Source organism: Artibeus jamaicensis, unplaced genomic scaffold (genome assembly GCF_021234435.1).
Source record: "Artibeus jamaicensis isolate MK-2021 breed Jamaican fruit bat unplaced genomic scaffold, CSHL_Jam_final contig_585, whole genome shotgun sequence".
Lineage (NCBI taxonomy): Eukaryota > Metazoa > Chordata > Mammalia > Chiroptera > Phyllostomidae > Artibeus > Artibeus jamaicensis.
In genome coordinates, this window is record NW_026521894.1 from 4385201 (window position 1) to 4413036 (window position 27836).

At 47.3% G+C, this 27836-nt stretch overlaps 2 protein-coding genes across 5 annotated transcripts in view; one reads left to right on the forward strand and one right to left on the reverse strand.

Moving 5' to 3' along the window:
- Window positions 1–19183, forward strand: part of PPP2R1B (protein phosphatase 2 scaffold subunit Abeta) — a 40762-nt gene extending 21579 nt beyond the window's left edge. Inside the window, exons 12-16 of one of the 3 annotated variants that reach the window (XM_037136168.2) lie at window positions 934–1088; window positions 1635–1777; window positions 4287–4378; window positions 8826–8947; window positions 19091–19183. In XM_037136168.2, the coding sequence (XP_036992063.1) occupies window positions 934–1088; window positions 1635–1777; window positions 4287–4378; window positions 8826–8947; window positions 19091–19183 (605 nt within the window). Of the gene's footprint in view, window positions 1–933; window positions 1089–1634; window positions 1778–4286; window positions 4379–4757; window positions 7091–8825; window positions 8948–17970; window positions 18211–19090 lie in introns of those variants that run through there. The other 2 variants (XM_053670389.1, XM_037136167.2) reach the window with 2 other exon arrangements.
- Window positions 16059–27836, reverse strand: part of SIK2 (salt inducible kinase 2) — a 141210-nt gene continuing 129432 nt past the window's right edge. For both annotated transcript variants that reach the window (XM_037136166.2, XM_037136165.2), the window contains 6 exons: window positions 25906–26134; window positions 25124–25408; window positions 24818–24981; window positions 23965–24075; window positions 23171–23262; window positions 16059–22505 (listed from right to left, as the gene is read on the reverse strand). In XM_037136166.2, coding sequence (XP_036992061.2) covers window positions 21890–22505; window positions 23171–23262; window positions 23965–24075; window positions 24818–24981; window positions 25124–25408; window positions 25906–26134 — 1497 coding nt within the window. In that variant the 3' untranslated portion in view covers window positions 16059–21889. The remainder of the gene's footprint in view (window positions 22506–23170; window positions 23263–23964; window positions 24076–24817; window positions 24982–25123; window positions 25409–25905; window positions 26135–27836) is intronic.

The following is a 27836-nucleotide window of genomic DNA, read 5'->3' on the forward strand; positions in this document are numbered from 1 at the left end:
TTTATGATGTCTTTGATAAATGATCTCGTAGGGTATTAAATGTTATGGTGGATACGTGTATTTACAGAAGACATTTGACGTGGCTCAACATAAACCTTTTCAAGGGAAAATGGGCACGATGGTCTGAAGTTTTTATTTGCTGTTGTGTAGGTGACTGCAGTGGCCTCTAAACTACCTCCTCGTTGTCTTCCTCCGCTCAGTTCTCACCACGGCTGGGAGGATCTTGTCAAAATACCACACTGGTCAGCGGGTGACAACTTTGCTTCAAAAACCCATCTTTTTTTCCCCAGAACATTTCAATGTAGCTTTCAAGATGTTCTGTGTCTTTGGTCTACCCTAACTCTCCAGCCTCACATTTTCTCAGATTTCAGCTCTGTCCTTTGTGCTCTGGATAATTTTTTTTACCCTTTCCAGGAATTACCGTTCTTTTCTCTCTCCTTACACAAATCCTCTCTAATCTATGAGGCCCAGTATAAGGTCTCTCTTCCCGAAAGCTTTTTTAGACTTTTCTGTTCCCTCTTTTCTAAACTCCAGCCCTCATGATTGTTACTACACAATTTCATACTTTATTATAATCAGTCTTTAACATGTGACTTCTTGGAGCATGTTAGTGTATGATCTCGAGGAGAAGTGTCTTATGTATTCTTTCTGTAACATACAGTACATAGTGGGTGGTCATATTTGTTAATTAATTAATGGTGCTTATACCAAGCTCCTTTTTCCTTGGACATATTACACATTTTGAAACTGTAGTAAGACCAAATCAGTGTTGTTACGAGTCGTAGCTAAGCATGTTTGCCAGTGCAGTGTGGCTAAATTTGGAATGTGTTTGTAGAACTTTGTGTTTGGCTCATCTTTGATGATGGCATAAGTAAACTAGGGTATGCTTTTCATGTAAGCAGCATGATAGTGTGGTCTTCCCCTCTTCTGCAGTGTACGCCATTCGTGAAGCTGCCACCAACAACCTCATGAAACTGGTTCAGAAGTTTGGTACAGAGTGGGCCCAAAATACCATTGTTCCCAAAGTGTTAGTAATGGCAGATGACCCTAATTATTTGCATAGAATGACCACTTTATTCTGCATTAATGTAAGTATTACGTGGCTCTTATTGCTTTGAATTCATATATTGTTTTCTATTTAGAATATTTATACATACACACACATATAAAAATGCATGTATGTATTTTTTTTAAAAGACTTTATTTTTAGAGAAGGGAAAGGGAGGGAGAAAGAGAGGGAGACAAACATCGATATTTGAGAGAAACATTGATTGGTTGGCTCTTACACGCTCCCAGCCAGGGCCCTGGTCCGCAAGCCAGGCTTGTGCCCTGACGAGGAATCGAATCTGCAACCTTTTATCTGCGGGATGTGACACCCAACCCACTGAGCCATGCCAGTCAGGGCTGAAATATATATTTATACTAATTTGTATAGTTAAGAGATGAGAGAAAATGTCTGTTTTTCAATTCATGTTAAAATTTACAGTAGTGATGTCAGTTGTGAATTAGTCTAATTCTGGGATTTTTTTTTTTTATGCTGCTTTGTATCCTTCATTTAGTGCTCAAACTAGAGACATTTTGGGATATTTAAAAATAAAAGTATTTTAAATGTGCCCTCTTATTTCTTTTTCTAGGCATTGTCTGAAGCCTGCGGTCAGGAAATAACCACTAAGCAGATGCTACCCATTGTATTGAAAATGGCAGGAGACCAAGTGGCAAATGTTCGTTTCAACGTGGCCAAATCTCTCCAGAAAATTGGACCAATTCTAGATACTGAGTAATATTTTTATTCTTTTTGTTATTCTATTACAGTTATTGGTGTTGGTATGTGGGGTATCTGAAATTTTACTGCCTATGTTTTCTGCTAGGACTTTCCTATCATGACTTGTATTTAAGTCTTTTATCCATTTTGAGTTTATTCTGGTGTGTGGTATAAGTTGGTGATCTAGTTTCATTTACTTTTTGCATGTACCAGTCCACTTCTCCCAATACTAATTTTTCCCATTTGCCCTCCTCTGCCCAGCCTACTCCCCGCTCCCATAGCCAATCCCTACATCATTGTCCATGTCCATGGGTCATTCATACATGTTCTTTGACTAGTCCCTTCCCCTTCTTTCCATCCTTATCACCCTCCTGTCTCCCTTCTGGCCTCTGTCAGTCTGTTCCATGTTTTCAGTTCTAATTTGCTTGTTAGTTTATTTTGTTCATTAGCGTCCTCTTATAAGTGAGATCATATGGTATTTGTCTGTCACTGACTGGCTTATTTCCCTTAGCATAGTATATTCATTTCCATCCATGCTGTCACAAAAGGTAGGAGTTCCTTCTTTATGCTGTGTAGGATTCCATCGTGTAAATGTACCACAGCTTTTTGATCCATTCATTTACTGATGGGCACTTAAGCTGTTTCCAACATTTGGCTATTGTAAATAATGTTGCTACGAACATAGGGGTGCATAGGTTCTTTTCATTTGGTGATTCAGGATTCTTAGGTTATATTCCCAGCAATGGAATTGCTGGGTCAAAAGACAGTTCCATTTTTAGTTTTTTGAGGAAATTCCAAACTGTTTTCCACAATGGCTGTACCAGTTTGCATTCCCACCAACAGTGCACTAGGATTCCCTTTTCTCCACATCCTCTCCAACACTTGTTTGTTGATTTGTTTATGATGGCTGTTCTGACTGGTGTGAGGTGGTATCTCACTGTGGTTTTAATTTGCTGCTCTCCAGTTGCTAGTGATGCTGAGCATCTTTTCATACGTCTCTGGGCCTTCTGTATGTCTTCTTTGGAGAAGTGTTTGTTCAGGTCCTTTGTTCATTTTTTAATTGGATTGTTTGTCTTCCTGGTGTTGAGTCAGTATACGTTCTGTATATATTTTGGAGATCAAATCCTTGTCCGATGTATCACTGGCAAATATGTTCTCCCATACAGTGGGTTCTCTTTTCATTTTGCTGATGTTTTCTTTAGCCACGCAGAAGCTTTTTATTTTGATAAAGTACCATTTGTTTATTTTTTCTTTGATTTCCCTTGCCCTAGTGGATGTACAAAAATATTGGTATGTTGGGTATCTGAAATTTATTGCCTGTGTTTTCTGCTAGGACTTTCTTGGTATCACGACTTGTATTTAAGTCTTTTATTCATTTTGAGTTTATTCTGGTGTGGTGTAAATTGGTAATGTAGTTTCATTTACTTTTTGCATGTACCAGTCCAGTTCCCCTAACACCAGTTATTGAAGAGACTATTTTTACTCCATTTTATGCTCATGCCCCCTTTGTCAAATGTTACTTGACCATAGAGACTTGGGTTTATTTCTGGGCTCTCTGTTCTGTTCCATTGGTCTATGTGCCTGTTTTTATGCCAGTACCAGACTATTTCAATTACAGCGGCCTTGTAGTATAGTTTTATGTCAGGTATTGTGATCCCTCCTACTTTGTTCTTTTTCAAGATTGCTGAGGCCAATTGGGTCTTTTTGGTTCCATATAAATTTTTTTTTTTTAAATGACATGCAATTTATTTTTTTTAAATATTTTATTTATTTATCTTTAGAGGGGAAGGGAAGGAAAGAGGGAGAGAAACATCAATGTATGGTTGCCTTTCGTGGGTCCCCTGCTGGGAACTGGCCTGCAGGGAACCGGTCTGCAACCCAGGCATGTGCCCTGACTGGGAATTGAACCGCGATTGTTTGGTTCGCAGGCCTGCACTCAATCCACTGAGCTACACCAGCCAGGGCTCCATATAAATTTTTAAGAGTATTTATTCTAGATCAGTGAAATATGCTGTTGGAATTTTAATAGGAATTGCATTGAATCTATAAATACTGAGTAGGACTTTATATTATTATTTTTTTCTGTGTCTGAATTTTTCTTTGCCTAATCCCTTTATCTGTTTCACCTAATTGCCAATCCTTCTGACGACTGTCAGTGAATATTACTCTCATTTTAGAAGTAGATCTGAATTTTTACCTTATAGTAGGGAGTAATAACTAAAAATAAATCAGGGGTTTTACACTTTATCTAAGGTGTAGGTTTGTTTAAAGAAAATAATAAAGTAGCATAACTAATTTTTTAGGGTGTCCACTCTTTTATATTTAAACTCATATATGTGTAGATCATTGTTTGAAGCTATTTCTGCTGAGAACTTTAGAGACTATTTTAGTACTTATCAAACCGATAGGTATTTTAAAATATTTCTTTTTATTTTAATCTTTAAAAATTACCTTAGAGTATATATACCATAGAGTGTTTTTCTGACCCAAAGGCTGCCTTTCAGATAATACTGTTGGATTTTAGTGCTCTGCAGGTGGAAGTTAAGCCGGTACTGCAGAAGTTAGGCCAAGATCAAGACATGGATGTCAAATACTTCGCACAGGAAGCTATAAGTGGTAGGTCCTTCTGTTTTCTGCCTTACAGCTTTTGCTGTGGTTGACAGGGTCCGAGTGATGTTAAGTGGGTGGGGCGATGAGCATGTGGGAGGCGGGGAGGGTACTGAGGTCCTGGAATGCTGGTGCCCCTTCTCGGCCCACCGCTGAGCAGGCCGTTTTCTCAGTTCCATGTGTAGGCTGGGCAGGAGTGGGATTCTTACTGGTAAGAATAGTTTTTCATTTCGATTTTAAAGGGTAACTTTTTGGTTAGCCTGACAGAAGCCATGACGATAAGTTCGTAGCCTCCTGCTTGTGGATCATTGTTGTCGCACTTAATAGTCACGTAGATGGTTCGTGAAGTTTCTGTGCCACTAACTTGATTTTGTTTGGAATTTTCCAGTGCTTGCCTTGGCATGATGAGGAACAGGAGGGAAAAGACTTTACTAAATTCTTATCAGAGATTTCTAGTCAATGTGTTCTTAAACTGGGTGGAGAAACAGTGAACACCTTCAAGACCTCATCCAAGCAAATGGCAACAACTTACAAGAAATCAAATTTCAGTGACTTGATTCTTTTCTAAAGATGAAATGGGATTGTTTTTACTTGTCTTTCTTGTTGCAATAATTATAAACCATTCTTTTTGTTTGTGACCAACTCCCGACACTCAGTACAGTCATTTCTTGATTGTTTCTTAGTGGTTTATCCGGCACCAGCTGGGCTCCTGCATCCTTGCTGTCTCATCAGGCCCTGGCCGCTGAATATTCCTGTCCGGGCCCGGATGGGCTCGGGCCCACACACGAAGTGGCGTGATTCTCGTGGTGTTTACTTATATATGTGTGTCTCTCCATCATTCCAAAATTTAAGTGTACATGGTTTAGAATAACTTATTTTACAAACCCTCTATTTGGGGAGACACTGAGATTTAACTGTAGAGAAAGCCACGTTTTCCTGGATAATGATGGTCTTACATGAAAGGAGAATGTGGAAGCTCAGAGTTCACGTTTGGTTGTTTTGTTTTTATTTCCTTGATTTTGACTGTAATCATGTCACTCAGAAACCTGAAGTGTAGATGTGTCTTGCTGCTAGTGTGTGATGTTAAAACCCAACTGAATTTCCATGGCTTACACCACTGTGACGGCATTCAAAAAATACTCTCTTCTCCATTCCACACCCTGAGAAAGTGCTTCCTAATAAGCAGTAGTTGTACTGTGTCTTTGTAAGACTGCAGTTTTGTATTTCTAATGAGTGAAGGAACCACTGGTGTAATACTGCGAGGATTTCCTGCTTTTAACATCATTCTGCTTCCAGCTGTGATAATATCTGGTCCCTGCTACATTGTGCAGTTGTGGCTTTCCACACTGAAGTTTCATTACTACTTTCTGGTGTGGGTGATGCTGGAATCTTATCATTTGAAATCTTTGTTTTCCTGCTTTTTACAGTAAAGCCTCATTAATTCCTCTTGGAACTTAAGATGAGTAAGCCAGAGGAAGGGTTTCCTGGAGCAAATTAGTAGGATGTAAGGAAGCCTATTGGGTCTGAACTACTTAAACAATTTTAAAGCTCTCTTTAAAAAGCATCCTTTTACCAGTTGATACTCCAATTGCTAATCACTTTTTTCAATTACATTAAAATAGCTTTCATGAGGATTTTTATGAGGCCATATTTTTTTAGATATATTCAGTTTAGTCTTTATCCCTAAAATACATACATTTGTATTTCTTGGAGAATTTTAGTATTTTTCCATTTAAATTTATTTATATTGTCACCTACTCAAACTGGCCTTGTCCCTAATGAATTTTAATTAATGAGGTTTTATTGTAGCTTTTTTTTCTCAGTGCTCCCTGCTATGTAGTTTGCTTGTTTCCATTTTGGTTTTGGAATTGTTTCTTTTATTCATAACCTCTTTTAAACCCAGTGAACCCTGTTCTGTTTTTTTGAAGTTCCAAAGATACCTATAAAACTTTGTACGTTAAACTATTACATAAAGCCAAGTTTGAGCAAATTACTTTCAAGTTTGTCTTTCTGTAGAAAAACTGAACATTTTATATCAGAAATTGCCTGCATTTAAAACTGTCAAATTACCTTATAGTAACTTCCAATTTTATTACTTTGGGGGCTAAGAATTAAATGCTTTCCTAAGCAGAAATTTTTTATACATTCTCATTTTATATCTTAGAAAGTATTATGCTATAAACATTTTAATTTTACTTTCACGGTTCTTTTTTGTTACCTGTAGGTTGTGTTCCTCTTTATTGAATTTTATATATCAGAGACTGTTGTCTTGATTCTTAAAACACATTTGTACAACTGTTACTTTATCTTTGATTGGAAATGCCCTTGGTTTGCAGATAGAGTTTTAAATGCCCTGGTACCTTCCCTGGGAGCCCTGTACCTTGTGCCCTAGGACTGTGGCAAAGGGGACTCCTTTGCTTGTTCAGGCGTGGGTCAGGGAGCTCAGCAGGGCGCTGCCTTTTTAGATGACTCCCTAGGGATCTCACTGCTTCCTTAGCAGTTGAACAGTAGGCAGTCTCATTTGTTTTTTTCTAAGAGGAATTGTGTTTTGGCTCATAACTTGGTCATTTTTTTCTTGGGTTATCTTGGTTTCACTGGAATGTAAGCTCCAGGAGCTCTGAAAGGGCAGAGAGTGTTGTCTGTTTTGTATTCTGCTGTATTACCAGCACTTGGATCAGTGTCTGGTGTACATAGGTGCTCAATAAAAATGTGTTCAATGCATTCCTACAGTCTGTTCTCTGATGTGTTGCGATCATGGAACAAGTCACCAAAGGTGCCAGACCACGTCTCGCTCTCCAATTGACAAAACGAGAGCAGGTTTTACTGCTCTTAATAAGAAACGTGCTTTATGTGACCCTTCTCCAGTACGCTGTTTCAGACAACCATTCATTTGGATCGTTGTGGTTGCCCCCAACATAGATCGTTGTAATTGTCCAAGGCAGTTCACATCGATTGTTTGGTTGATTAGGAAAGGGACGCAGAGGCAAACATACAAACCTATCAATAAAAATGTCTCATCAACAACAGAATTCACCTCAGTGTTCCTATCATTTGTATGGGGTTTACTCCTCACAGATTGGAGAGAGCAGATCTTATTTCTATGTCTGCCACGCGGGTATGAACCAAAGGTGCATCCTATTTCATAAGAAGAAACAGGTTGTTAATGTGTGGGTTCTTTTTAAGATTTTATTTATTTTTCTTTTTAGAGAGGGGGAAAGGAGGGAGAAACATCAATGTGTGGTTGCCTCACATGTGGCCCCTACTGGGGACCTGGCCCACAACCCAAGCATGTGCCCTGACTGGGAGTCGAACCAGCAGCCCTTTGGTTCACAGCCCGGCGGCCCTCAGTCCACTGAGTCACACCAGCCAGGGCAGTGTGGTTTCTAATGAGGCCCCACTGAAGTCACAATCAGTCTTCCGCTCATGGAAGTACCAGAGCTTGACCCCTGGGGTGCATGGCCCTGGGGGTCTTTGCTGGACATTTGTCCTGACTCAAAACAGGCAGCAGCCTGACTTCTGAGCTGCCCCGTCCAAGCACTCACGACAATGTGTAGGCCTCGAGGGGGGAGAAGAATGGCGTTGTTGGCAAAGTAGCTTTGCTATGGCAGCGTTGCTTGTTGCAGTTTTGTTTGTTAATCACCGTGTGGTCACTGAGTTGCCCGTCAGGTGCTTTTCTGTAGAACCCACGTTGGTGCCGTCCCAGTGGAGGCGGCAGGGCAGGGTCGCCAAAGTGGGTCGGCTGCCTGCCTTGCCCTTCTGCTTTTTACTTAAATTCCTCTGACACTTTTTTTTTCATTTTGATACTCTATTTTAAAACCTGTTTCTCCACCGCTTGGATATAATCCTGGAGGGAGAAGGACCTGTTCCCTTCTTCCCTTGGTTTAACAGATGCAGTGATTGTGGTCTGATGTCATGTGATTTTTCCCCCTTGATTTTCCTATTCCTGTTTCCATCCAGTTCCTTGCCCCTTTTTCCTGTTCACTCACATGTCTCCAATCCTTTTTTGTACCTAGAACAGTCCCTCTTTTCCCTACGAGCCTGCTGTGTCCAGGAAATTGCATGATGTTCTGTTGAGATGGAAATCTGGAGGAGGAAGAGAGCTTAATTGCTCATTGGGCAGAAAAGCCAAGTCATTTCTTTCTCCAGAGATGTTCTTTTAATCTGATACTATCAGTCCTAGGTGGACCCAGGTCTTTTGTGACTGACTGGGGCTCTGCAGGCTGTCGGTGACAGAGGCAGGGAAGCATTTAGCTGGTACCATGGACCAGGTGGAATGGCACTTTCCTTGGCTCTTGAGGAAAAGGACCTTCAGTAAGGTCCTGGGGTCTACCTGCTTTCTCAGCCCAGGGGACCCATCCCCACCGCAGTGCTGGAACACCGAGGGCATCCTGGGAAGCAAAGGTGGGCTTAGGAGGGGCGTGGGGAGGAACAGTTACAGTGCTGTGTCTATCTTCAGTGGTGGCCCAAAGGCTGAGGAAGCTAGATTTTCCTGTCAAGGGCAGTGAAGAGCCCAACGCCCCTGGGGCTGACAAGAACCACTTCCTGAGACCCAGGGGGCCTGGAGAGGACACTGGGAAGGTAAGTGCCACAGACCCCTTGGGCCCGAGTCATCCCTTCTCCTGTACTTAGGTGTGGGCAGAGGACAGCCAACAGGGCCTGGTGCTACCACAGGCTGGGCAGAGAAGTGGTACCTTTAACCCTGTCCCTGAGAGACAGTCAAGTTTTTAGGGCCGAGAGAGGATACAGAGTGGGGCAAAAGTAGGTTTACAGTTGTTTGAATGGAAAATAATTCAATAATTGTAAATAATGATATAAGAATACTTTTGCATACTCACGACTGTAAACCTAACTTTTCTCCACTCTGCAATTTTAAAGCCTGTTGCCCTGTTTCTTACCTTCTGTTCTGGGAACGCCTGTGGTGGAGTGGGCTTTCCAGAGCTTGGTCACTCCTGTGGCCCGAGGCCTCTCCCGGTCTGCCTAGTTAGAGCCAGTGAGGCCCGTGCAGAGGCCAGACGGGCGGGTTGGTGGAGGCGCTTATGGGCTGTTTCCACTTGTCTCCCAGAGTGGAGACAGTTCTTCTTTGCTACAGTACCTCTCAGGTTGTCATTTCCATTCAAGGAAAAAGCCATCCCTGTCGATTTTACTGTGTCCAAATATTTCACAAGCCCCGTTTGATGCCACTCTGGAGAAGGTGTGCAAAAATTCAAGTATAAGCAAAGTCGGTGCCAGCCACTTGTCCTGGGGCTGTGCAACTTAAGACTTACAGATACATTCAGAAAACAGCACGAGGTACTCGGCTGCCTCATGCTGAGTCCAACTGCATTTAGTTCATGTGGAAGGTGATTGGCATTCTCCCACTGCAGTGGGTTTGCTCGGTGAAGGTTGTAATGTCAAAAAGTTTGCCTTCCAAATCTCAGTGGCTCTTCCTTCATTAGAGAGGAAGGGGGAGAGGAACATCAATTTGTTGTTCCACTTACTGGTGCATTCATTGGTTGATTATTGTATGTGCCCCGACTGGGGATGGAACTCACAACCTTGGTGTATCGGGACGATTCTATGACCAACTAAGCTACCCAGTCAGGGCAGGCTTTTCCTTCATTTCATGTAAACTGAGGCAATGAGAACTTCTTCCCGTTGTCCAGGCTCTGAACTGCCAGTTTTCATTCTAGAATTTTCCTTTCCGGTGGTGCTATGCACCACTGTCCCAGGACCTGGGATGCCAGGTGGGTCTGAGTTGGCAGCTCTGGGCTGTCCCTGCGGAGGAAGTGCTGGGGTGAGCTCACAGCCTCGGCCAGACCCTGGGCCCTGACCGATGCCCAAGGAGGTCAGCCCTTCGAGTCCTCAGTCCATTTCACAGAACTTGGCCTTAGGGAAGACACTTTGGTTGAAGGAGCAGGAGTAACAGTTGTGTTTTTAGGTCTAAACCAGACTTTCTTGGGAAGAAACGAATTATGTTTTCCTACGAATTCAGAGTCAGCTGGCCGTGCCATTAAATGTATGGTGTGCCCCTGATGTGAGCAGGGGATGGGTGAGGCCTCCCTTCACCATAGCAGACTCGCTTAGGTCTGCAGGTGGTCTCGTCATGGCCACAAGCAGGGGAAACTGCTCGCTGCCCTTCTTTGAGCCTCCAGCTTCAGTAACTGTGTGCAGGCACCTTGTCAAAGATTTGGCAAAACCTCACTTAATCCTCACAATGACTCTAGGTGGTATAAGTGGTGTCAGCTCCATTTTTAAGTGGTTGTGAACATGTGTGACATCCAGACCCTCCCTGCAACCTTGTGTCTACTTGGGGGTCTTCCTGCAGCACAGGCCCAGCCTCGCTAGGCCTATGACTCTACAGTTCATTTAAACTAGAAGCCCCCCTGCTCTGTGATGCAGGGCTGTGCATGTGTTTCCCTTAAGGAAAATGACCTGAGGGTGAGATGGGAGGGGCATTGGCTGTTGCCAGGGAGCCCTGTGTGTCAGGGGCCAGCAGCCAAGTGAGTGATCCAGGAAGTCATCCAATTGCAAACCAGAAATCATTCTTAACCCCTCACTCACTGTCTGTGGTGCATAGCAAACAGGCCCAACTGCCCAAATGGGGTCAGAGTGAGCCCTGGCTGCTCAGAGCCCTGGGGAACTGCCCTTAGTTCTTGGCTGGCCTCAGGCTTCTGTGGGAGCCATTCAACCTCCCAGGGCTTGGGCCTCCTTTCGGTCCAAGAGCCAATGGCCCCAACGGGTGGGAACCAGTTTCTTTTGGCGAAAGGTGCCTACTTGGTCCCTGACAGACTGGCCCTTGGTGTCTGCAGAGCTGTCTCTGCTTTGGTGTTGCACGTATCTGGGGCGTAGTGGCCACGTCGCACACCCCTGTCAACTCTGGGTCACCTCAGCTGCTCCTTCCTGGCGGTGGATGGGTGGTCTGCCCTCCCGGCCAGGTGGGACTGTCCTCCTGGACGGTGTGCAGGTTGCTCTCTGAAGTCAGAGCTGCTGGCGGGCCTGTTAGGCAAGGGTTAATAGAGGGTTTGTTTATTGAATCATGAAGTAGCTGTCACATGATTTTAAATCAAAACACCATTTCCCTGACAACAGTGATGTCAGTCTTGTTATTGCAGGAAGGAGCAGCTGTGAGGGATATTCAGTCTCCATGCTGAGCCCAGGTTTAGAGACTGAAGGTTATGATTGAAAATTTTGTTTTCATTGATTTTAGAGAGAGACAGGAAGGGGGTGGGGGAAAGTGAGAGAGAAACATCAATTTGTTCTACTTATGCATTCATTGGTTGCTTTTTATGTGTGCCCTGACCAGGGACCCGCAACCTTGGTGTATGGGGACAGTGCTCTAACCGACTGAGCTGCCCTGCCAGGGTGAGACTGAATCAAGGGAAGCATCTAAAAATAATGGTTGTAGTCTCTGACTACTGAATCCACCCTCTTCTTCCTCTTCTTTGTCTGGACCTCCGTGCTGCAGATACTGGCCAAGCCTAGCCCTGCACCCCGAGTCTCCACTGAGGCCTCACTTTCTGCACACTGTGCTCTTTCTACCCTTGTCCTACTTCTGATTTCTCAGTTTTCTTCATTTCCCCAAACTCAGAAAGTCTCTGGGGCCTCTAGGATCTCCTGCCTCTGCCTTCTGACGTCTGTCTCTCCCTACCTCCTCACCCATATTAACACTGGCTGGTGAGCTGCTGTTTCAGCTAGCCTGAGGTGGGGGGTCATTCTTCGCTCAGGAATCTTGGCTTCTTTTGGAACCAGCTTCCTGGAGGAGGAGGGGCTGCCTGACCTGTTCTTGTCTCCTAAAAGCAGATTAAGGGGGTCTGGGTGCTGCCTGAGGGTCTCCAGGGCAATTCTAAGGAGCTTGGCTATGGCAAAGCCAGAGGATTAGTTCTCTTGAACCCAGAAAGACTATACAGGAGGCCTGGGCCCAAGTGAACGGAGAACTGACAACAGACCAAAGCCTGGGGAGGTCAGCAGTGGGCCGGTCACGGCAGCTGGAACGGGGTCCTCAGGCTCTGGCCTCCTCTTCTCACCTGTTCCACTGTGGGGCCTTGGGGACCAAGCATCTGTCTGCAGAGGAAGACCCCCCAGACCTCCGACCCTTCTCTACCCAGGGACTGGGCCTAAAAGGGGGAGACGCATGAAACGGCCCCTGTAGGTGTGACTGGATTCCCACGGATGTTCCTGTGTCTGTGGCACCTGTGGCTGTTGCTGCCAAGGATTCATCACTGAAAATGAAGAAATATTGGTTGAAGTTCTGGGGGCTTCACCTGGAACTGGTACTCAGAATAGGACAGCCATTCCTTTTTCTTTTTTTTAATGTTTATTGACTTTAGAGAGAGAGAAAGGGGGGAGAGTGAGAGTGAGAGAAGCTTGGATTGGTTGCCTCCCGTACGTCCAACCTGGGTATGTGCTCTGACCAGGAATCAAACCCTCAACCCTTTGATGTAGGGGAGGATTCTCCAACCAACTAAGCCATACTGGCCAGGGCAGGACAGACATTCTTAAATGAGTGAAGGGATTGTACGGGTACCAAGCAGCCATTCTGTGTGTCCAGTGTTGGGCCAGTTAAGAGTTAAATGAAAGCAAGACAGGTAGAAGTGAGGTACTGTACCAGCCGTCAAGGGAAGCTGGGCGTCTTCTGGGTCTTTCCTGTTACAAGGCAGTGTCACGCAGTGAGCCTCCCAGTAAACCCGGGGGTTAAGTCAGCCGGTCTGTGTTCCCGAGGACCGGGGGGCATAGTGAGCCTTTGCAAGGGTCTGCCCGAGAGAGTGGCGGCGCTGGGAGGGGTGCCAGGGCTTGCTGCCTCCCCGCCTGCCCTTGGCAGAGAGTGGGTGGGCGCCGCCCTGCCTGGAGGGACTTTCTGGCTGCGGTGGCTGCTCCAGGAGGGGGGCCGGGGAAAGCCAGGCCCTGTTCTCTCAGCCTTGTTCCTGGACATGCCCTCCTTGCCTCGCCCTTTCATTTCTGGGGCCCCTCCAACCTGCTGGTCCTTGGGCCCTTACCGTGCTGGCACAGGGGCCCTGCTAGACATTAGGCTTCCCTAGTGACCTGAGGGCAGGTCTGGCAGGTCTCAGACTGAAGAGTTAGCGGAGGCTGTGAACTCCGATCCTTCACACTCTGTGCTTCTAGGAAAGGCCTTGGAGGCTCTCCCTCAGTTCAGTTGTGTCCCACTCCCCAGCTGTGCTGGTGGCCCTGACAGGGCCATGGACTCGCTCCTGAGGGTCAGAGTGCTCCACCAGGCCTCCTTGTTGGGCTTCTCCGGCCCCATCCTTCTCTCCTTTTGGGGGGGTGGTTAGGAGAAAGATTGAGTCAGAAGCTCTCAAAGCCTGCCTAGTGGGTAGAGTGACTCAGTTCTTCCTTCGAGACTGAGTCCCTAATATCTTCTGGGCCCAGCCAGCCCTTGGGAACTCAAGCTGTGGCAGGGGGCCGAGCGGGAGGGTCTGCTTCCCATGGTGCCAAGCCCTCCCTCACTCTCCCTATCTGGGCTCCTGGCTCGGTGGCTCGGCCCTGCACCCAGTCTGCACTCAGCCTCTGCTGAGTCAATCAGGCCTAGGAAAGTCCCCTAGAAACTCAGACAAAGGGAAGTATCAACACTCCCTTAGGGCACTGGCAACGACAGGTCTGGAGGAATTCTGCTTCTCAGTGGGTTGGGGACAAGTGGGTGCGTCACAGCAGGAGTCGAGTTGAATGGCTGAAGGCACTCAGCAAGCTCCCACCTCTGCCTGACTTGGCTTTTGGGTTTGGCCTCAGTGATTCGTGGTCATGGCTTTATCCCGGGTGGGGGCAGATATGCGAGTGAGGGTTAGTGGCTGAGGTGAGGGTCCAACACCTTCGCTTCACTTGAGACCCACATCTGTCTCCTAAGGGACATTGCAAAGTATGAGCCATGTACAATATCCCTGCCCTTTAGAGCCGCTCGGCCTTGCCATTTCTGTAGTGACATCACAGGCTGGGGCTGAAATGAGAAGGGCAGAGCAGTTGTAGCCTGTGCAGGTGATTTGTTTTATAGCCATGTGGCACTCAGAATTTAGTGCACAAAGCCCAGGACTTCCTGCCACGGTGTCCTGGAGCTGCAGGCAGAGCTGCGGGAGATGGGGGAGGAGGTGGAGCTCCCCCTCCCTCTCCTAGATCCTGCAGGAGGGGTAGGAGGGGAGGGGCCCTGTCAGAATCAGTCACTGAAAAGCACAAGTGGTTGCAGTTGGAGCCATTGATGCTCTTCTTGGTCAGGGGTTAGAGACCTCAACTCAGGGTCCCTGGACGGGCCTGAGGGTGCAGGAACCAACCCCTCCCCTGAAAATGTCTGTGCACGTTTCTCAGAAAGAGGGGCCAAAGCTTTGGCGCATCAAAGTCACATTGGCGCATCAAAGAGACCTGTGAAATCTCCTCGTCTAACAAGTAGTTGGGTGGAAAGGAGCAGGTGGCCAACAACAGAAGCTGGGGGCACTGTCACTGCACCCATGCCACCCCTGCAAGTGTGCGCACTGCCAGCTCTAGTCCTGCAGCCTTCCTCCCCCCACCCAACCGTGCGCTGAGCCCCTGGTTGTGAAGGCCACAGAACTGAGGTAGGGTTCCAGAGAAGGCAGAGGTCAGAGGCCCTACTGGCTGCTTCAAGTCCTGGACAGTCTGCTGGCAGGTCTGTTATTTTCGCCTGTACCCTGGGCACTAGGGTTGTTTGGGGCAATACAAAAATGGAGAAATTTGGTGGGAAAGGGGAAAGTTTGCAAAACATCATTACTGACATTGAGTGCTTTCCTTGAAAAAGAAAGTGCAATTGAATTTCAGTGTTACTTAATTCTTGGGTAGCCGAATGGGCATACCGTCGTCGTTTGGGGGCAGGGCTGAGTGCCTGTAAGGGTGCTGCGCCAGAACAAGTCTCGGAGAGGCTCTGGCTCACTTGTCACCCTCACCACTCCTCCCGCTCCCACTGCAGCCTGAAGAGGATCCCCGTTTGGGGCCTGTCTCAGTTCTACAGCGTGGGCTCAGTTGTAATGCTTTGAGTGAAACCAAATCTTAATTGAATTTTGCTGCCAGAAAGTAGGATTTAATACTGCCCTTTCACTCGGGTCTGGCACTAGAACAAGTCCCAAACATACGAGTGGCCTCGAATGCCTCAGCAAGTGGATCCTTCCAGCACCTGAGGGCACTGAGCCGGCGCGTGTTCCTGTGTGGGGGCCTCAGTGTGCTCATGAGTCGAGGCCTTCTGCAGGCCCTACCAGTCCGTCATTATGAATAAGTAGCAGTGTCTTGCTGGCCCCTCGTTCTCAGCCCTTGCCCTGCATCTTGCTTGTCCTTGGGGAGCCTGACACGCCTGGGCCCTCCCGGGATGAGGCCCCGGCCAGGCTGCCTGTGAGAGTCCAAGAGCACTGGGCAGCGCCGGCCGGCCCTGGCCACGTGCAGGGCTGTGGTCAGCTGCGCCTCTGTCAGCATTCTGCAGCAGCTAACCTGCACTCGGCCGCTTCAGGGCCAGGTATCACTTACCCTGCTGACGTCAATGAGAACATATCATCCACTGCCCTTTCCTGCAGCCTGAACTGTCGACCGGAGCTCAGGGAGCACAGCTGCCCGCCAGGACTTTAAAAGACCCCCCCTGGCCCTGCCTCACTCGCCTGACATTCATATCACCCAGGCTCTTAGAAAATAAGTTGCTTTTATTTTAATTCAAGAGTGTTGGAAATGTAAAAACAGTATATTTTTCTTGCAGAAAATTGCCCCATGTAAATTAATGTTGGATACAAAGATCATTTATTAAACTGCATTTTAGGCTATTTTCTAACATTGAGTGACAGATTACATTTTGATTTTTTTCACATTGGAACTATTATGATTCGCACTTAAAATACCAAAGCTATTGAACTCACCATTTATTCCTTAGTCGTTAAAAGAAAAAAGCACACAGAAAAAAATAACTACAATTAGATTAATTTTACGAAAAGTAACTCTTTTACAGACCAAACATCCAGCAGAAAACACCCTTCTCCCTTCAGAAATAAGCAAATCATCTTGCCCTTTCTACAAAGTGCAAATATCTCTATCACTTCTATTTCTTAAACCACAGTCCCAAAAGGGAAGCAGTCCTCCCTCTCTGTCTGCCGCTTTTCCCTTCAGAGGTTTCGGGGGCGGCAGATTCCTTCCCCAGCAGTCGTGGGACGGTGTCGCCACTTGAATTTCCCTGATGGAGCAAATCTGAACAGAGGGGCATCACACAGCCAGTGGCAAGTCCCAGTTCCCTGCACTTGCTAATGTAACATTGCTGCAGTCTGGGGCCCTATTTTTCCAGGATGCTATTACTCTTTTTTTAAAGCTTGTTCTACCTACTCACTTTGCCTCCGAGAGGGCAAAGTATCAAAATATGTTAATTTTTTTTTAGGCACAAAAGTGTCTAATCTGTACTTGTACTGGAAGGGCCTTAAATGTAGAACAGTACACCCCTCCTCAGGACCAGGCTGAGTCTGGTCTCCTCTCTGAGCAGCCCTCTTCCCTGGGGCCGAGTCTGTTGGGCTGCAGGGCTGGGCAGGAGGCTGGGCATCTGGTCCCTTGGCAGTGGAGGAAGAGCGTGTCCTTCTAGCATGCACTTCTGTGGGAAATTACCGTATTGTGTTGCCTAACTTCAAAAAACTAGACGTCTTTGATGTGAAGGTAAACTTCTGTAATTAACTGGACACCAGATGGAGGGCAGTCCACGGGGGCTGTGTCTCCCTCAGCCCTGTTCACGGGGAGCCACCCGGACAGCTGCTGTGGTCACCTGGGGGCAGCTGTCCAGTGGAGAATGAGGTTGAGGGGACAGTGTCACATTCACCTAGTGCTTGGCCAAGATGGGGGCTTTGTACATCTAGCTGTTTGCTCATGAAAAGAATTCCCTGCCACTGATGATGGGAAAGGACACGCAGTGAGAAGCCAGCAAACTCCAGAGCTCGTGCTGGTTGCCCCCTCACCCGCGTGGTGCCCTCGGACAAGTCACACAGACTTCCAAGAGCCATGGTTTCCTTAGCTGCCAAAAATGAGGACTCTTTCTGCCCGACCGATTTCGGAGAACTGTGAGGATTAGAAGAGATGATTGTGAAAGCGCTTGGTAGATTCATGTACCAACATAAGCAGTGGCCCCTTTGGGACGGGCGAGCTGAGTGTCTGGGCAGGAACGGTCAGAATTCTCACTGGCTGAGTACACAGCACTGCTGCCTCCTGCTTCTCAGTCCGTGCGGTCCTGCCTGCCCACGTCTGTGACCTGTGTTGAAATCTGCCCACAGGCGATGTGGGTATAAGATGCTACAACTAATCAGCCAGGCTACCTTAATGGGGAAAAACGATAAAACCAGTGTGAGGGGCACTGTTTGACCAGGGACTCCGGGGCCAACAGGAGCCCCAGGAGGTCTGACCCGTCCACCCCGCTGCTTCCCCCAAGGGCCCTGAAACCAGGGCCACAGGCCAGGGAGGACTGGACTGCTGAACCTGTCGGAAGGAACACGTAAATAAGAAAAAGTTCTTTGGGTCCAATTTAGGAACCAGAGGCAGACAGTACTGCTCGTCTCCCCTACATCACTCTGAAGAGAAGCTCTTTCAAAATTTCCAGAAGGAACAAAATGATCAACTACCTCTGCCTGTGCAATGACCCCGACTTGCTACCTGTTCTCTAGTATTTACCTTTGATGTCCAGGCACAAAGACACCAAGTGGCTCGGGTGGCTTCAGGGGAGGCAGCAGAGGCTGTGCAGTTTATGGTGCAGATGCAGCCAAGGTCAGCCCCGCTCAAGGGTGGCCGGCTGGTCCCAGGGACCAGTGTCGTTAAATGACCTTATGCATTGTCTCTGGAGGAGGAGGAATGTGAAAAAGTTATCTGGAGTGCGAATTTCCTTTAAAGCAACAGGGAGCTTATGAAGTATGACTGTCAGTACACATAGGTTTTTAAATGTAATCCAGAGCTGAGAATTCTGACCCCAACACAGAACCTGAGGCTTCGAGAACTTGACTTTTTGGGGGGATCAGAGGACCCCCAAAAGGAAGCCATTCGTTTCATCACGTTCACATCTGAGCAGCGCACACCTGATCGGACTGCTCCAGTCGTCACACCCGGAGTCCTGACCACCTCTAATGGGAGGCTGCTGCTTGTTTTTGCCTCTCCTTACTTTCTGGTCGGGCGCCCACTCACTCTCTAGCGGAGAAGATTCCCTTCTTCCCAGCACTAGCAATTAGGTGGAATTCTTTTCTCTCTGAGTCCCCCCCTTTAAGGTACTGCTCAGAGTGGGGGCACAGTGGGAGAGCCCAGTGTCGGGATGGGTCCCATCTGCAGCTTGGTCGGCTGGAGGGCGATGCCCTCAGCAGCCCCCAGAGGCCCTGGGGCCTCTGAGGTTAAGGGCAGACTTTAGTCCCAATCCCAGGCTCCTGCCGGTCCCACCTAACCAACGCGGCACACTGTAAACACTCAGGAGCTCTTTATTGCTGAGGAAGAAAGGGACTCTCTCTTTCCTAGGAGGCAGCCTGATATGGAAAGGAAGGGGTTTCATTCCTATCACAGCAAGTCCCATTTCCTGCTCCCCGCTTTGTGGGGCCCAAGTGTTTCTCATGAAATGATAGTTTAGGGTGGTTGGTGAGCCTTCTGCCCCTTTCTCTGCTCTCAAGCGAAGAAGGGCACCGCAGGCCTGACAGGGCAGAGGTGGCCAGGGGGCAGCTAGGGATGGTCAGCGTCACTCACCAGGAGTTTGAAAATGGAACACCCACCCACTTTCCATTGTGCTAACCCAGTCTATTTGCCTTGCAGGGACCAGCACATCAGTTGCATGTAAATACTAGAGACACACTCGCCCAACTGGGAACTGCAGAACTAGTGCATTTTTCCCGAAGCAGAGACTAATACCCCGGATTAAAAAAAAGAGCACAAACAAAAATAAAGTACCACACATATTGCACTTTTTGCCGAATGCTGAAATTTCTACCTCACGTTCATTTCACCGAAGTCTCTTCAGAGGATCCTGGTTTACAAGATAATAAAGCTAACAATTATATACAGTAGTGTACACACTGCTAATGTGAAACAGACTGGAAAGTCATTTCAAAGCAGCCTCTCATAAAGAGTGGTATTAAGCCTTCTTATTAGTGTTACTTTAGTGTTTGCGAAAACTGTCTGGAAGCTTATACAGGTCACTACTTAGGGGACAGAGCAACACAGATGAACAGACAGGGCTGGGGAACCAGCACCCGACTGACCTAAGAACCAGCCTCCTCTCACAAGCTCACATTTCAGTAAATACAGGTGGTTATGGAATTTATTGATTTCTGCTTGAAATGAGAAAGGCAAATAGGAGCTTATAACACAGGTCCAGCCAGACAGGTCGTGCTATTCCCCAGGTGAGCACCTGAACCGCTAGTCTGCCCCTAAAGCACGTCTGTCTCCAGGTCCTCTCAACTTTCAGCAGCCTTGATACTGGCCACAGCTCCGAGGCCTCCTGGGCTAAAAGGCATCCGGCCTGGTCAGCGCAGGTGTCTGAGCCCATCTGTAACTGTACCGTTCCCGCGACTGGGAAATGAGCGGCCCCCATTTTTAACAGGGAAAGCATTTAAGTTTCATAAATATTATAGCACTTCAACAGTATATTTTGGAAAAACATCTTTCATTCTAAATGAATCAAGCTGTTTTAGAACTAGGTATTTGCAAAGACTTAAAACAGATTAGAGATCTTAATGGAAGGATCTCTTAAATGAAATATCTATTTCATGAACTCATCAATCTTAACCATGAGGAGGAATAAACCATGCACAGAAGGAACACAGTTCATTCTTCCTGGACTGCCACTGTGTGTTCCTAACTCACAAAGGCAGTGACCCTCCCTAGTACCCTTTCTGGCTAACACCAGGCTCCAGCTCCGCCCCCCCAGCGCCCCTGCGACGTGTCCCACCACCAGGGGGCGGGGGCGACACAGACCTCCTAAGACGGCCCGTGCTTCTCGCCTGCCTGGACCCCTACTACAAAGAGGAAAGGCAACTTAAAGGTGTTCCTAGACGCAGCATCAGTGTGGTATCTGTCTCTCTTCTTTGTGCTTTAAGGAAGATGCTTGTGCTTAATGCATTCATCTGCAGAGAGGACACGCTGTTCTGAAGGACAGAAATGACAGTCTGTAAATAATACTGAATTTGTCACACTTGTGTGTTGTTGTCCAAATGACAGATTGCTCCTTCTAGGTACACAGTTGACTAGCTGTAGCATCTATTTGTTACTTACTTTGATGAGTGAATTGTAATGGTTAAGTTTTATTAGTAATATAATGAGTTTGGCAGATGATTTGCTTAAGTGGTTAACACATCTGTGGTTTTTGAATATTGCTGTAATACTTGAACATTTAATTACAAGTCAAAACTTTAAGGAAATTAAGAATACAATTCCCACATGGTGGAAAACAAACTCTGAAGTGACTTTGGGTTTAGCATTGATATAAATGGAAAACTTGGTTTCTACAGAAAAGAAATAATTAAAGCGTGATCTGGGGGGAAAAGGCACAGCACTAGCACTTCACACGGGAAATATAAGTTCATTTTTCTTGTTCTTAAAATCTCTAAGCCCTACATGAAACTGTCCAAATATACAAAGCTTGATAAACTACTAGCAACATACAGTGTGAAGTCAAAGTAGTGATTACACTGTAAAAGAGCCACTAGGTTCTCTGATGACCAGCTGCCCAACCAGAAGTCCCCGGAGTCCCCACCGCAGACTCTGCAGGAAAAGCCCATCTCCCCCTGGCCCAGGGCTGGTGCTCTTGGTGGTGCTCTCAAGTTTCTCGTCTCCACTGTGGGGGGAGGGGGGAGGGGGAAAGGGGGGAAGGGGGAGGGGGGAGGGGGAAGGGGGAGGGGGAAGGGGCGAGGGCTCTACAGGGACATCTTGGGAGCCAAGGACACTCTGAGTCTGTAACCCAGGGCACCTTCTGAAGAGGTGTACTGCCTGCTCCCATATGGAGATGACCGCCACTCAGGGGTCAGTACCAGCTGGTGTTTAGTGGCCCTTGAAACAAAGCCCACACCCCAGTGCTTTGTAATGGTCTTGGGGACAACTTCATCAGCAGCTCTGAACTTATGCTTCAATGACAAAGTACATCTTTATTTCCTGCGCATCAGATTTCATTATGTGTCCTTGACTTGCCTTTAAGCAACATGTTGTTCCTTGGCTTCAGTGAAAAATATTGCCTTTCTCCCTACATATAATGGCATGCAGTTTTCCTGCACTCACCAAGGTTTTCCTTGATAACTGGTATAGTTCTGGATAAAACCTACGTTTGGATGTCTTCTTATAAAACACTTGTCAGTGTCTCCTGTGAGTTTGCTCCACTGACCCGAGGGCATGAGTGTCAGCCTACAACTGTGTTCCAGCACTTGCCACAGAAAACTCCAGTGGGACAGGGCCAGGAAGAAGCAGTATCAGCCTGGCCAGGCCCTCTGATTCCAGTTGGGCAACTTGGTTTTTCCCCCTAGGAAGAGGGTAGGAAAATAAGCTTTAAATGTAAAAGGCTGGAATAAAAATAAAAATACACACTCTTCCTACACTCGACCTGCCTCACTTCCTGCACTGAGGTTAATTCACCAGGACATAGCCGCTGTGCTGCGGGTCCACGGCCTCCAGCATTTCACAATCAAAGAGTCCGGGGAACTCAGAGAGGGCTAGAGGGTCGTAGCTGGAGGGCGCCTCCTGCAGTCCTGAGCTCCTGGGACAGTCCGGCGCTGCCGCTGCTGCGCTCTGCTGGGCTCCGTCCACAGGGTACTGACAGGGCGCGGGGTAGTCCGGCTCAGGGGAGACAGTGCCCGGCAGCTCACAAGTCTGATAGGAGAACTGTAAGGGTGCCGGGGCAGCTCCCGACTGCTGTGGTGGCGGCGGCGGAGGTGGTGGTGGCGGCTGCTGCTGCAAGTGTGCCTGAGGGCTTGGCGAGGAGGGCAGGGGCTGCAGCTGCATCTCTTGGTACTGGCTGAGGAAGGGGCTGTACTGCATTTGCTCAGAAGCAGGCTCCAGGACGGGGCTCAGGGGCTGGGCCAGGCTGAACGGTGGGGGCTGCTGTGACGACGATGGCGTCTCCTGGTGGGCCAGGGGCAGCTGCTGATTTGGCTGTGGGTACGAGCTCTCAGCTATCTGCATCTGGTTAAAATAGGCCTGCAGCTGAGACTGTTTCTGGAGGAAGAGTCGCTTCTGTTGGAGTCTATATTGGCAAAACCAAAAGAAAGAATTTTAAATCCTCAGTGATGGCAATTTTAATATAAAGCCAGTATCAGTCACTGGCTTCAGTCCTCTCACGTCTCCTTCTGTGGCAGAAGAAAAAAGTGGGCAGAGGAGCAAATCCTGTCAGCTTCCTTAAACCTCATCTTAGGTTTTGTACCCCAATTTTGATTGGTCCCTCAGTGCAAGAGTGAACACTAATTTTCTGTCAGACTCTTGAGTTTTTCTCCCCGTGAAGCAAGAGGCTTGATTTCTCATCTGGAGGGTTTTGGCGGGATGGTGGGGGACACCGCGGCCTCGCCGGGCATCTTCAGTTGATGGAGCAGTGAGGCCTGAGGGGCAGGAGTCACTCACTGCGAGGGAGGGTGGAGACCTGTTCCACAGTGTCGCCCACTCGGCCGGCACTAGGTCTACTCTCAACTCAAAGGGGAGACGTGAGAAGAGAAGGAAAACAAATCACATTTAGAGCTGCTAGCCCCTGATCGGCCCACATTCCACGGACATGTTAGTGACCATGTCTTGAAGGCTGGCTCGTGCATCAAAAACTTATTTTCCTAGAAGAGACAAACACCAGGGGGAAAGGACACACGCCCAGCATTCTTAAGTCTTCCACAAAAGTGACTTCTTTGGCCAAAGACTCCCTCTCACCTGTGTTCCTGCAGCTGCTGTTCAAGGCTCCGTGGTGGTTCTTTACAGTAAAGCTGACAGGTGTTCTGGGCTTTTGACAGAAGGCCGGGCTTCTGCAAGAGCAGAAAATGATATAAGCATGACAGTGTATTACCGTCTAGGACGTGGTCATCAGACTGTACTGCTACCGAGACGGTGAAGCTCAGTGTGTCCTCCGAAATCCATGTAGAGAGGGGTCGAGAGGGGACTGATGGTTCTTGCTCACTGAGACCCTGGTAGAGCTTTGGGGCCGACAGCTTTGAGTCAGCAAGCCTGAGCTGTCTCAGCTCTAACCTACTGCAGTTTCCATTTCTAAAAGTCCCCTAGGACTGTGAGGTTCATGGAGATTTTAAAAACTATGAGAAAAGTGGGGCTGAGTACTGGTAACAAAGGCTTCAGCACCTGCTGATTGAACAGGCACCAATGTAGATAGGTGGTATTAAAATCTGCAGACGTGAGATTTCCACTTATTATTCATTGTGAAACATAACGTGAGAAGCAAAGAAGCCATGTTTCCCTTTCCGGCCCCTCTGTGGTGCTGTCCTCTCCTGGGGCCTGAGGACAAACCCGCCCCTAGCACAGAGCATAATGCTAAGTCTGAACATGCTTCTAGAAACTAGAAGTACACTGTCAAACCTACCTGTCCATAAAGAACCAAACTGCTACCCTAAAAACAAACAAACAAAAAATGACAACAAGCAAAAGAGGTTTCTGTTGTGCAGAAAGGCCGCTTCTGGGCCAGCACAGTGAGCTGGAGCAGCGAGGGGAGGCCCCACCTGGAGTCTGTGCTGCAGGTACTGGGCTTCCAGGCTCTGCCGCTGGGACAGCTGAGGGTGCACGCTGGTGGGGAGAGCGGAAACACTTTTCTGCTGCTGAGGGACTTCCTCCTGAGGAGCAAGGGGGTGAAGACGTTTTCAATTCTCCTTGTAGGAAAAGTTTTAGTTTTTAGTTGAAGCACCTTGGCAAATGCCCAAGAGGAACTCCAACTCGGTAAGACGTAACACTCAGCTTTTATACATCAGTAGGCTGAGGGTTCATCATCACACAGAAAATCTGTACACGAGTTCCCCGCTGTGAACGAGGATCTAGTCAGTGCTGGAGCAAAGGCTCTGTCACCAGGCAGTTGTTACCTGCATGTGGGCGATGCTGTAATATCCTTGATGCACTGAAAATACTGTTCATAATAAAACCTACTGCTAAATAGCAGTATTTTTTGTATCTTTAGCATAAATAATCAATCCATTTACAATATTTAATAAAGTAACAGCACATCCAAAGTAGTGGCAATAATCTTCTCATTTGGGTGAAGTTTATTATTCTTAATTTTTGTGTCTGCTGGGGGTAGGGGAGTCCAAAGGAGACTGAGAGGTAATTCACATAAAATCTGCTCTCTGAGCCACATACAGCTTGACAGTGTCAAGGCCTCCATGTAGTGCTGGTCACCTGGGCCAGTGTGCACAGGTCTTGCACAGGTACTGTCAGTGGTGAGTGGCAGCAACAAGGAAAGTTTTCCAAAAGAATCTGTTTGTTCCAGGACCAGAGTAAATCCTCTAAGTGACATGATGCATCTTCAGACCAAACACTCCGCACACGCACAGAGCCACTGTGGAAAGGGCCTGGGGCACTCACCTGGGGGCAACTGCTAGCCAGGTCTTGCAGCTGAGGAGCAGCTGATGCCAAGTTCGGGTCTGCCTCTGATCCTATTTGTTCATACAGCAACTGTACTTTGTTCAACTCGAGGATTCCTTTGGTTCTAGCCAGATTCTGAAGGTGTTGTCTAAATGCTACAATTCCTGGAAGAGAGTGCAATGACCAAACAGTTTAAATAAAACAAGGCCTTTTAGTGACGACAGGTATGGTATCAACATGGCAACAAACCCCTTCAAATCCTACCAATAAGCATTTTAAAAGCCAGAAGGGAAAGCAGCCGGTTACCTTGGGTCAGGGAGGTGTCTGAGGCCCTGCGACCCTCTCGGAAGCTCACTGGCGACCTGTTGTGGGCCTCTCTTTTTTGGGAGCTCAGAGCCTGCATGGCCGGGTTGGCAGGCCTCAGGCTTATGAAGGGTGATGTCATGCGAGGTGAAGGCTGGTTGGCTACCATGATGTCCTTAAGGGAAGGGTTGTCCTCCAGAAAGTTCAGATCCCTCTGAACAGACCCTATATCATACTCAGAATCCACGCTATCAAGGGAGGGGTTGTCACTCATGGAGAAAATTTTTCCTGTAACAGAAAAGAAACAGATGTGACAATAGCAAAGAGCAACTTTTTCAACAGGAGATACAAAGGGTAGTCAGCTTGAGTTCTCGCAGATACAACGTCCTTAATCTCCAACCAAAACATCTTTTCAGAACGTTTTTACCTGTCAACGTAATCAGCTTTGAAGTCAGTGGAGAGAACACCACAGAACCCACGCCCATCAGATCTTTGCCACTCCTGAAGTGTCAGGGTCCTTGAGGTGTCTCATGACACTTACCAAGTCTGGGAGTTAGGGGCAGACTCAGAGATGACTCGCTTTACTCTCTGCAGCTACAAGCAGGCCCACTCCTTTAGCCCGCTGAATGCTGTCCATGAAGGAAAAGACTGACTGACTTCCATGGGGGAAATCCTCTATTATGGACTTCATTCTAGGAACTGGTTGGTATCACTGCTATTTCTTAGAGACTGAACTGTGAGTTGATGCTTTGAAAACTTAACCTGTAGCTTGACAGATCCCATACCTGATCCAGGCATCACGAATAGCTGATTGGTCACTTCTGACAGCGTGTGCCGCCTCTGCCCACTGCGTGTAGACTGGAACGTGTCAAAGGCCTGACCAGGGTCCTCCTCAGCCTCTCCTTCAGCCTCCAATCCTTCATCAATGGAGGTCTCCATCATGTTGCTGGGCAGCGACTGGCATCCCTTCTTCACCAGGACCGGAGGCACTGGGTCCAGCAGACAGCCATTGACCTAAATGCCAGCGTGAGAGGAAACAATCAGTCGCTGCTCTGATGAGATGTTGGAAAAATCCACAAGGCAAACAACGTCAACACTTGTGGCAAATTAGAAATTAAGTTAAATATATTAAAAAACATATATATATGTTATGAATTGTTACAAATGACCACATGAAGAGGTAAGACAACTATAGCCTTAGAGACAAAAGCCCATTATGACTCAAACTGGCACTGTCTCCCAGGATTCTCTGAGTCATCATTATTAAATAAACAATTTTTTTAGTGGTTTTCAGATGAATTGAGGGTATATTAGGTTGAAGCCTACTGGTTGTTTTTTTAAAAATAAGGAAAATGAAGAAGGGAGACGGTTTTAAAAAATGCACGGCTCAGAGCTCAGAAAAAGGAGTAGGCACCAGCATTCTTCCAATTTTCAAGCACAGAATACACTGTGAGGTTCCAGACAGACTCTTATGTTTGTCATTTGAGTACCTGCCCATTTGATTTAGTCTTTAATTAGTTCTATGAGCCTGAGGAATGGAAAAAATTCTTTATTATTTAAAAATATATATATATATTTATTTATTTTTAGAGAGAGGGGAAGGGAGGGAGAGAGAGGCGAGAAACATTGATGTAAGAGAGAAATGATGTGCAAGAGATATGGACCAGCTGTCTCTCGCACGCCTCCCACTTGAGGACCTGGCCCACAACCCAGGCATGTGCCCTGACTGGGAATTGAACCTGTGACCTTTTGGTTCACGGGCTGGCACTCAATCCACTGCCAGTCAGGGTGAAAAAAGAATTCTTTAAACATGGACTGATACCACAAAAAGGATTGAAAAAAATAATTCAACTGGCAAACAGTAGGAATACAGAATTACGGAATAACAAATGACACACCACCCCAAATCCCTGCAGAGATTAACAAGACCAGTGCCCCGATCCTCTCTCCTCCAGCAATTCACACAACACCTATAGTTCTGGCCCCGCAGGGTGAGCTCAGCACAGCTCCTAAGTGAGAACTCTGGCCTCAAGCAAGGCAGCTGCCCAGGAAGAAACAGCAGACAACAGGGAGCTGTGGTTCCCTGTTCCTCTCGCTGGTAAAAGCCCCAGTGAGGAAACAATTATTTACCTCATTACCTTAACTATTCCCCCGTGGAAATCAATCTTTTTTCTCCTATGAATAGCTGCTCAGGAACAGCCAGTCAGCAGATGCTGAGTTCTAAGCAGCACTTTCACCTGGAACACACTGGGTAGAGCTATTGTGTCCTTTGGGAGCAGGCGGAGCACACGTGTGTGAGAGGTGACGTGGGGCATCCTTGTGCCAGACACAGGGAACTTTGCTCTTACGGCAACTGCTCTGAAGGCGCTGCAAGGCCCTTTATTTGGAGAGGGAGACTTGGGTGCCTCAGATCTTTGTTTGTTTGGGGGAAGGGCTGGTAATTCATTAAAAACTGTTCGGGGGGGGGGGGGGGGGGGGGGTGCTGCAGCCACCAAGTGGGTGAGGCGGCTAATGCACACAGCATTTTAATGGGAGGAGCGGTCACTTAACAGGTAGAGGGGCAAATGCTTTCTTTCCAGACAAAGACCACTCTTCCCCATGGCAGCAGCAAGAAAACTCTGAAACCTGGCAGGCAACTCTTATCCTGCCCTTTGCCCTTCCCCAGATAAGTTTTCCTTTTTTGACTACATTTAATACTGGTAGTTTTCTTGTAGGA